Source organism: Colletotrichum fructicola (genome assembly GCF_000319635.2).
Source record: "Colletotrichum fructicola Nara gc5 chromosome Unknown KSG_Nara_v1_contig10, whole genome shotgun sequence".
In the NCBI taxonomy this organism is placed as follows: domain Eukaryota; kingdom Fungi; phylum Ascomycota; class Sordariomycetes; order Glomerellales; family Glomerellaceae; genus Colletotrichum; species Colletotrichum fructicola.
Window position 1 is genome coordinate 2,958,579 of NW_027094060.1, and position 10,056 is coordinate 2,968,634.

The 10,056-nt window shown below is 55.6% G+C and overlaps 4 protein-coding genes across 4 annotated transcripts; 3 read left to right on the top strand and 1 right to left on the bottom strand.

Moving 5' to 3' along the window:
- Positions 1–658: 658 nt before the first annotated feature.
- Positions 659–2,914, top strand: NIPA2 (Magnesium transporter NIPA2; the record flags this gene model as incomplete). Its single annotated transcript, XM_032028344.1, has 2 exons — positions 659–1,435; positions 1,487–2,914. 2 exons carry the CDS (start codon positions 659–661, stop codon positions 2,912–2,914), a joined length of 2,205 nt encoding a protein of 734 aa, XP_031893280.1.
- Positions 2,915–4,049: 1,135 nt separating this feature from the next.
- CGGC5_v016353 (uncharacterized protein) lies at positions 4,050–5,650 on the top strand (the record flags this gene model as incomplete). Its single annotated transcript, XM_032028602.2, has 3 exons — positions 4,050–4,136; positions 4,172–4,908; positions 4,969–5,650. 3 exons carry the CDS (start codon positions 4,050–4,052, stop codon positions 5,648–5,650), a joined length of 1,506 nt encoding a protein of 501 aa, XP_031893279.2.
- Positions 5,651–6,835: 1,185 nt separating this feature from the next.
- Positions 6,836–7,699, top strand: fabG-10 (3-oxoacyl-[acyl-carrier-protein] reductase FabG; the record flags this gene model as incomplete). Its single annotated transcript, XM_032028717.1, has 1 exon — positions 6,836–7,699. One exon carries the CDS (start codon positions 6,836–6,838, stop codon positions 7,697–7,699), a length of 864 nt encoding a protein of 287 aa, XP_031892939.1.
- A 195-nt stretch (positions 7,700–7,894) lies between these two features.
- Positions 7,895–10,056, bottom strand: FEN2-0 (Pantothenate transporter FEN2; the record flags this gene model as incomplete). The annotated part of the gene is made up of 12 exons (XM_032028830.1): positions 7,895–8,237; positions 8,294–8,385; positions 8,440–8,563; positions 8,618–8,708; positions 8,786–8,945; positions 8,998–9,051; positions 9,107–9,337; positions 9,390–9,443; positions 9,493–9,574; positions 9,632–9,711; positions 9,764–9,837; positions 9,894–10,056. 12 exons carry the CDS (start codon positions 10,054–10,056, stop codon positions 7,895–7,897), a joined length of 1,548 nt encoding a protein of 515 aa, XP_031892940.1.

The window sequence follows — 10,056 nt, forward strand, 5'->3', positions numbered from 1 at the left end:
TAGCTTCGGTTTCTCTGATCTCGACCTAACGAATTCACGATCTTTTTTACGAACGAACCTCCTCAGCTCTTCATGCAAGCGGGCTGACGCAAGCTGTTGTGGCGAAGACAAGCTCCCGCTGTAAACACCACCTGAACCCTACCTCCCACTGCGCGAACCCTTCTTACTCGACGGATCTCGACACAGCCTCCTTCGAGCCCCCCGACCTCACCAATTCCCACAACTCTCCGCGAAAAAGAGGCTCCCCGTCACCGACGGTCTTGTCTTTTAGACTCCTGTTCCGATCATACCGATCACAGCACCCTCAGCTTCTGTTGCGCACCCCTGCACGCCTCCGTGCCATATCGGCTCGACGCCCAAAACCCACCCGCTCCCCGCCGCTGTTGAAGCTTTGCCAAGATTGTTGACAATCGCTTTTTCCGACTGCTGACGCTGCCTACCTACATTTTCTCGCCAACGCTTCACCCGTACGATCACTCCATCCCATTCGACTCCGAGTATCCTATGACGATTGTCCTCCCTGTATTGTTCAGAAAGCTCGCCTCCGACCCTCGCGCATTGTAACGATATTAAGCGAATGACCACGAATCTCGAGTAACGAAAGCCCCTCCAAATACATCACCCCGGCGACCACGTCGCCGGCGTTGCACACGCCGCCATGGAACAATCAGGAGAACTGCTTGTGGCAGCCCACGAAATTTACGCCCGAATGGGCTCCTCCTCATCAGATACCTCAACGCGACCAGCCTCGTACAAAGCTATCGGTATTTCCCTGGCCGTCGCATCTGGCGCATTCATCGGATGCTCCTTCGTTATCAAGAAGGTTGGTCTCTTGAAGGCCAACGAGAAGTACAATGAAGCCCCTGGCGAGGGCTACGGTTATCTCAAGAATGCCTGGTGGTGGACCGGCATGATTTTGATGATTGTGGGAGAAATCTGCAATTTCGTCGCATACGCCTTTACCGATGCCATCCTCGTCACTCCTCTTGGTGCCCTGTCCGTCGTCCTAACTGCAGTCCTCTCGGCCATCTTCCTGAAGGAACGTTTGAGTATGGTGGGAAAGGTGGCTTGCTTCCTCTGCATCGTAGGATCCGTCGTCATTGTCATGAACGCGCCCGAGAACTCAGCCGTCGCCAATATCCAGCAGATGCAGAGCTACGTCATTCATCCCGCCTTCCTGAGTTACGCAGGTGTCATCATTATAGGTTCTGTCGCAACTGCTCTCTATGCCGGCCCAAGATGGGGTAAGAAGAACATGTTGGTCTACATCTCCATCTGCAGTTGGGTCGGAGGCTTGAGTGTCGTTGCTACGCAAGGTCTCGGAGCCGCAATCGTGGCCCAGGCCGGAGGTCAGTCGCAGTTCAACCAGTGGTTCCTTTACGTGCTCCTCGTCTTCGTCATTGCGACCCTTTTGACTGAGATCATCTATCTGAATGTAAGCTTTCCGTACTGGTCTCTCAATCCCTCAAGCTGACTCCAGATTTAGAAAGCACTCAACCTGTTCAATGCTGCCCTGGTCACTCCGACATACTACGTTTACTTCACCAGCACGACCATTATCACTTCGGCTGTCCTGTTCAGAGGTTTCAAGGGCACGCCAACGGCCATCATCACTGTCGTCAACGGCTTTTTGACCATCTGCTCCGGTGTCGTCTTGCTGCAACTCTCAAAATCGGCCAAGGATGTCCCCGACACGGCGGTCTTTTCTGGAGACCTTAACCAAATTCAGACCATCGCCGAGCAGGAGCAGCCCGAGACGGAACCCAAGGCAGACGCCATCCGTGGAGCCGCCGCCATCGTGCGCCGCTTGTCCTCGGCCAGACAGAAGATGGAAGAGGAGGAGTTCAAGCGATTGCACGAAGAGAAGTTGCGCGAGTCTCTGGAGCCTGTCAGCGAGGATGGTCAGCCGATGTACGAATGGGACGGATTGAGAAGACGCCGGACGATGACTGTGGGAAGCCGAAGCACGCGTGGCACTATCACCTCACCGTTCCCTCTCCCGCACTCTGGCGTTCCTTCTGGTGTGCCCTCTGGTATTCCTCGTACGCCCACGGTTATTCCCAGCTCCCCGCAAGCCCACCCGCCCCTCGGCATGTCTCACTTCCCGACCGAAGAAGAATTGGCCGAACATGATCGACCCTCATCCCCCGGCATGCTCTCGAGCATTGCAGGCACAATCCGAGAGCGAGCGCGAAGCGTTCTGTCACCGAACCAGCCCAGCTTCACCCAGGATCCGAAGGTTCAGAGCCCGATGCATCCCGTTCCCTTGACCGAGATTGCCGTCGCCACCCTCAAGTCGGACGACGATCACTCTCCGTACTACGGCAGAAGCAGGGAGCACGTTTATGGACTTCCAGTTGGACAGCAGCACGGAGATATGGAGTATGCCGGTGCCGCAGGTGTTTACGATCAACGCGCTGTATCGCGAGGTAGCGCCTTCAGCGGCGCGAGCTCTCACTTGGCCCCGACCCCGCCGCCGCACTCAGCAAAGAGACAATTTTCCTTCTCAAACGTGTTCAAGAGGCATCACAACGACTCTCCACATGCACATGCACATGCACATGAAGAGGAGGCGCATCGACCCACCAGCCGGTATGGTCTGGGATCGCGAGGTTACTCCAGTCCACAGGTTAAGAATGCGACTGAAGAGGAGCGACTTGGTCTTGTGAAGGGTGATTCCCGCTCGATGCCCGCTCTCCAACACTACGACGATGAGGAAGAGGAGGAAGATGCGTACATTGATGAGGACAAGGTGCGGGCTATCGACTCGAGCCCCCCACAAGCCTCGAGATACGGGCGCGGTATCACAACGCCACCAAGAAGAGGCAGCGATCCAAGGGATCGTGACTATGAGTCGGAGGCACCCACACCTCCCCCACACCGGCCCCAGCCCGGTGGTAACAGGTTCTTATAAGCACATGAGTAGCATGATTTTGAATCGATTCGATGCCAGCGACGCCATAGTGGGGCAGGCTTCTAGTTGTCTGGCCCGGCGTTTATCACGACTGTAAGAATAATGGATCAGTAGGTACATATCAGCATTATGGGAGGCCATGGCCTCATCAGGTAGATGAGACGTTGCAGGTGTACATTAGATGGGGGAGAACGGGCCCATAGCCTGCAACTGGGCCGCAGTTGGACACCTGCAATTATATACAACACAAATACAAGTACGTGACTCAAGGCATATCAACCTCCTCTCATCGTGAGTGAACTTTGTTAGCATGTGGGCACATCTAGGCAGGGAGTCAAATCAATGCATCAAAGCTGCAACTGACCGTCAGGAGAAGGGTCAATCTACTTAATCAGAAGTTGAAAGTGAATATCGGTTGACCTGACTTGAAAGTTGCTGGCTGTGATGATGGCGATGCCTCTGCCTCATTCTTTCCCTGATGGGATCTCATCTAGGGAGGCATCTTTCTGGATAAGTCAGTAGAAAGAGGTTGTCCTCTTCGTCCATATCCCATGGTCACGTTCTTCTTACCACCGCCCAGATACCACTCTCTCTTGTTTGTCTATTTCCCTCCGTCTTCAAAGTCTTGAAGGGGAAGGAGTTGTCTCTCACGCACCTTCCTCCCATACGTCTATCCCACAACAATAAGAAAATCTCTGGTAGACCGCCTTGCCTTTGTTGACCGCACCAGACCTCGCTTAACCACCACCTTCACCTTCACCAGACCAGACTTCACCTCAACTCTGGAAGGAGCTGATATTGAAAACTTTTCTCGCTTAAGGGTCGTCGCTCTTCCCTTTCGAAGTCGATCAAGACCGCGCTAGCCTCTCACCTTTCACCTTTTCTTCGCCCACCCACCACCACCCACAAGACCTTTCTCTTTCTCTCCCACACAAAACCTTTCTCTCTCTTCCACACAAAAGCAACCTTTCACTTCAATACCTTTCACAAATTTCCCTTCCACAAACAACGCTTCCAGGATCCAGGCACCTCAAACCTGAATCCCTTCACTTCCATCCTTCACTCAAAGACTATCACCATCTTCCCTTTCTGCGCACCTCGCGATCCCCTCTGTTCACCCATCACCTTGTCAACAATGGTGGCCTTCGACATCTCGCCTAAGGGCCAGGGAGGCACCCTGAAGACCCTTCTTCTCGATACCATCACTCTCTGTGGTGCCGTCGTTGGTGCTGGTACGAAAACACTGGCAACACTCAGCGCGGTGGCGTCATGTCTGTCAATGACTTCACCAACGGCGAGCTCGACCTGAATGAGTTCATCGCTGGCCAGGTCATGGCTGGCAACCGCAAGGTTCCTGCTGAGTTCTCTGGTGTTGACCTCAACCTCACTCACCACATCGAGCCTGCCAACAACAAGAGTGTCGACAAGGTTGACTGGAACAACCCTCCCATGTGGGCTATTCGTCCTGAGGATCGCGCTTCCTTCCTTGCTGGTGGCCCTTCTGCCCTTTCTCTTCCGAAGCGTCCTAACCATGAGGGTGACATCACTCCCCCCTGCGAGGACAATCAGTCTCACAAGCTTTACTACACTTACTACGAGATCGACTGCCCCACCAAGCTTCACACTGATGGCAAGCGCATCGCCACCAGCTCCTCCGGCACTTGCGAGAAGTGGAATGAGTTCAACGACCATCTCGAGTGTGCCAGCTTCTGCCAGGCCGAAACCACCTTCGAGTGGGCTGAGGAGAGACCTTTCCCTCACTCTGACTGCCACTACCCCATCGCCTGCGGCATCACTGAGAGCGACTCGACCTCCTACGGCTGGGGTATCAGTCTCAAGCCCAAGCTGGCCTGGATGAAGGCGCTCAAGTTCGGCATCTCCGGCGGCTACGACCAGAGCCAGTCCACGTCCACCGGTCGTAAGTTTGACATCGAGCTGAACGAGGAGAAGAAGTGCGGCTACTTCACCTGGGTCCCCATCAAGAAGACGGTCTGGTAAGTGTTCAAACTCCCCATTGGAGATTCTCCCAGCGGTGTGCTAACATTTCGGCTCAGTGGTGTCTTGTCCGAGTCCAAGCCCGGCCTCAAGACCAAGTGGGTTATGACTGATGACGGCTACCTCGAGGTCGGCTACTGTGACGTTTCCGAGGGCCCTGGCACCGAGGAGGATCCCGAGGCTGTCACCGACGGCAACTACTGCACCAGCATGCCCTGGTACATCCAGACCCCCTCCAAGAAGATGGTCCCCGACGGCACCGTCCTCTTCGTTTACACTGACTGCAACGACCGCTCCCCCCTCCCCATGGAGCAGCAAGACCCGATCTACGCCAAGTCCGGCGTCGCCCTGCACAGCCTGACCGTCCGCGCTCTGCACGACACCTGGATCAAGAGCTTCTGCCGCTTCGAGAAGAACATCCCCTGGTTCGACCCCGCGACCGGCAAGACGGACAAGTACAAGACCCTCTACCTGCTCGGCACCGGCTTCTCCGACAACCAGATCGGCGGCGAGGACGGCAAGGGCCTCATCGAGAAGATCACCGCCTGCGCCAAGGGTGATATCAAGGAGGTCGCCTTCGGCTGGATCGACTTCGGCCACCCCGACGACGACAACGAGCTCCGCGGCGCCTACTGGTCTCTCCGCGCCCGCATGCCCAAGACCATGGACGGCGGCTGCGTCGGCGACGTCCTCATGGACATTGGCGGCACCACTGTCGACCGCTGTGGTGACGGCAGCTAGACGTCTCGCCTTGGATGTCTACTCACGCCTTCCTTTGGGAACGCAATCAAAATTGGTGTATGGAATGGATGAATCATGGATCATGGAAGCTCTCTTCTCGGAGGTCTATTGGAGTTTTGGCAATAATCAGGTAGCTAGACAAACCCTGCGATAGACACGAGAGATACGGAATCAGACTAAAAGTTCTACAAATGTTTTGTTCGTGCCGGTGCCTTGTGACGTGTGACACGCCTTCTCCGAACCGTCTCGCCGACCCGCATTTGTCGTTGACCCTGTCCGCCGTACTTCTGTCGTTGCGGTCACGTTTCCTGCGTGAAATAAATCGAAGCCTGGATTTATCCGCGCTCCTAGGACACGATTCCGCGAGAAGTCCGCGCCGCCTCCTCACTCCTCTGAGGCGCAGCACGAATTCCCCTCTGCCCAGCCGGGCCAGTCCGCTCCCACGGAATAGACCAAAACTTAATCTCGACGACGCCCAGGATGAGCCGCAGACACCCAGCCCAACAAAATACCGCATGCATCGGGGCATTTCCGAACAAGAGCACGAACACCTCATCGACCTCCCTCACCCCAGACGAACCGCGTGTTCGGTTGCCTCGGGTTCGCACCTCAACCCCATCACGAACCCGAACGAAAAGCTTCTCCTCACCCCTTGGTTGCCTTCGGCATGGAACCGCCGCCGATAAAACCACAAATCAGCACCCACCGTCGGCGCACATAAAGAAGCTTGGAGCCCGAAAACAGCGAGCTGGCAGCTTTCTGGCTTGTGATCAGGCACCGAAGCTATGGCTACCCCTCCCTGCCTGCGCGTAAGGCAGGCACACGGACGGGGTTCGGCGGGCGCTGTTTGCCGATGAAGCAAATCATCTGGAGGCGTAGGACATCAGAGTTCGGGCCAGGGCCAACCTTGGACGTCGCATCTGTGTCTGTGATTGGTGCGTACGGCGTAGAGATGGGATCTACCAGATTGGGAGGTCGTACTCCGCAGGGTGGGTTAACCTCGTCTCATCTCTTTTGCGCAAAGTTAAGATAGATTGCGAGTCCCTGTCGTGGATGCGAAACCGAGATGGGGACTGGATAAATAAGCTACGATCCCACGAGCGAATTACACGATTACCCAAACCAAGTTGCCTTGTCTGTAGCTTCAATTACCAGAAGGACTCAAAGCTGACCAGACCAAACACCATGGCCCTCGACACCCTCCCGGTTCTCGTGGTAATCGGCGGCGGCGGCATCGGCCTCGCAACCGCCCTCCGCCTCGGGCCCGGCCACCACATCCTCCTCGCCTCGCGCTCCGCCTCCACCCTCGCCAGCGCCTCCGAGGCCCTCAAACAGGCCGGCCATAAGTTCACCACGCAGCAGGTCGACGTGACCTCCTACGCGTCCGTCCGCGCCGTCGCCAAGGCTGCGGCGTCCCTCGGCGGCGCCATCGCCGCCGTCGTGCTGACCTCCGCCATCTCGCCGTCCATGGGCGACGCCGCCAAGATCTACGAGGTCGACGTGCTCGGCACGGCGAACGTGATCGCCGCCTTTGGCGGGGAGGTCGAGATGCCAAGGGGCAGTAGCTTGGTCTGCGTGGGGAGTATGGCGCAGTACATGGGCCCGCCGATGTCCGACGCGCTGGAGCGGCATCTTGCGCTGGCGCCGCTGGGGGGGCTGTTGGAGAATGACGAGATGTGGGAGATGGGACGGGCGCACGAGGGGGCTGCGTATTGCATCGCGAAGAAGGCGAACGTGTTAAGAGTGGCGGCGGCGGCTGCGAGTAAGGAGTACGCGGGGAGGGGGGTGCGGGTGAACTGTGTGAGCCCCGGGTGTACGGAGACGAAGATGTTGAGGGAGGAGATGGCGGGCGGGAGTGGGGAGGGTATCAAGGCGATGATTGAGGGGTTGCCGGTGCCGAGGGCGGGGACGACGGAGGAGATGGCGGAGGCGGTAGCGTTTGTTGTCGGCTGTGGGTATATCAATGGTGTTGATATCCTCATTGACGGAGGATGTATGGCGGCACAGAAATGGGGGTCGTTGGTTGTTGGTGGTGAGAGGGAGTCTTAGACGGGATTGGTGTTACATGACATGAAACAGATCTTAAGAGACACAAAGGGCTTGTAGAAATGGTCAGATTTGCTTGGTTTAATGCACGAAGCGGTTGAAGTGTCTGTCAAAAAGAGATTCTTTCCTTGCTAGAACTGAGTACAGCCAACTGACCGACTCTCTCCATATACGTGCAACTGCTAAGACAAAGAAACCCTACTTCTCTGTCTCCAGACTTACGGTCTTGACCCCTGCGTTCGCGTCGTCCGGCTCGCTAGCCAGCTCCTCCTTCACAGCCTCTTTCTGCTGCTTCTTCTCTTCCCACTTGAATCCAAAATGGATCCCGATGAAGATCACCACAGCCACGAGTGCAAACGCGAGATATAGCTTTGATCCGATGCGCCAGTTGGGGGCTTCCGAGGCCGGGAAGGCGGCAATGGGGATGAAGGCGCTCATGATGTAGGCCAGTACAGTACCGCTGGCGAAAAGGACGGTGCGGACCTCAGGCTCGTGCTGAAGATGTGCTGAGCCCCAAGAGCAGAGAAGCATGGTAGAAACACTATGCAACATGTCAGGTTATGGATATGACTGAAAATAGGGGTGGTCTTGGCGTACGCTCCGATGTAGTTCATGTACCAGCCGGCCATGTAAGCGCCTTCGTTCTTTGGCCGGACGATGAGGATCACCTGAGAGGCAATGTTGATGGCCTACACTGCGTCAGCTTTCAAGTCTTCTCATCTCACAAGGAAGGGATGAGTTACGGAGTGAAGTAGCAGGAACGGCAGATGAACGCCAAAGTACCCGCTGAAGCCGCTGAACAGGAGCTCCGAGATGAGCTGCAGACCTTGGCCTGCTATCGGCAGGTAGTTGAGCATAGCCACGGAGCTGCAGATTTGATTAGCTTGGGCTGAAGGGTGAATGGAACAAATCTGAACGCACTATTTGACAGTTCCATCCGAGTTCTTTAGAGACTTGAGCCATAGGTTGAAGTAGCTGGCTGGCGTGAAGTTGCCACCGACAGGCCATGCAACTAAGATGAATGTCAGATCTGCAGTCGAGAACGTGGATCTACTCATGGGAAAGACCATGAGTCGGCACAGTACGTACTCGCAATAGCCCACAGCTGCCAGAATGTGAAGCATCGGAGGAATGACTTGACGGTGATGCCAATCTGCGGCTTACGTCCGACTCGACGGCCTCGCGCGACTGCTATCTCGATATGACGGTCCGTCATGTAGAACTTTGAAAGCGGGTTGGGGCGTTCGGGCTGTAATCGAGTCAGTCCGGATGTTGAGAAGATCGGGTTGGGGAATACCGACGTAGCCGGGGAGGATGAAGAAGGCTGCGAGCGCCACGACAATGGTACAAGCACCCTGTGATGTTTATCAGCCTCAAAAACTAGTAATCGTGGCACTATACATCTCTCACGTTGATGATGAAGGCCCACCGCCAGCCTGACCTCCCAGCAACGCCCTCAAAGTTGGTAGACAGCGCTCCCTGCATCGCACCGGACAGCATGGCGCCCGCGGGCTGGGCGATATTGTAGAGACTCATGCGCAGAGCTACTTCGTGGGGCATGTACCACTGGCTGATGAGTGTGAAGTATCCTGGCCAGGCGGTCCCTTCAAATAGGCCGATGAGGAAGCGGAGGCCATAAACCTGGCATGCGTCAGTGGCCTGCCTGGCTGGGTGATTTAGGAGGCGGCATTACCTGTTTGGAACTCGTGACCACCGACAAGCAGCATGTTAGAACGCCCCAAATAAGCTACTTTTCGTTAGTACTGGCCCTTGAGAGAGAGAACAGCAATTCAAACCTCGCAAGCTGGAAGCCATTTTGATGGGCCAAAGTGGGAGATGATGATGCATGAAGGGTAAAGCATGATCATGTATCCGATACTAAGAAAAATCATCAGTTCTCTGGGCTCCAATACAGTGGCTGGGAGTCAAACTCACTTGAAAAATGTGGTAAAGTAATTCAACTCGTTGCCAAACAGGCTGAGATCCTCCTTCATGCCAGACACGTATGCATTGCTCTAAGTTGCGGGTTAGCTGTCTAGTATCATGGCACATTGGTTTCGAGCTCACAATGTTCGTTTGGTCGATGTACTTGAACATGTAGCCCAGAAATCCTATGGTGAGAAAGAACAAGTCAAGGCGCCCTATTGATGTCAGTCAACCCGTGCGTTGGCCAATGTGCACAAAGAACCCGTCTTACAAACAAAAGCCCGTTCCTCCTTGGGGTCGATGTAGTCTTTTGGCTCGCTCTCCACGGGCGTGATGCCGCCATCAGACCCCGAAGATTGACCGATGGCTGTCGCATCCCTGGCATCAACATCGTTCGCGGCGACTTGGATGTTCAAATTATCTGGAACGCCCAT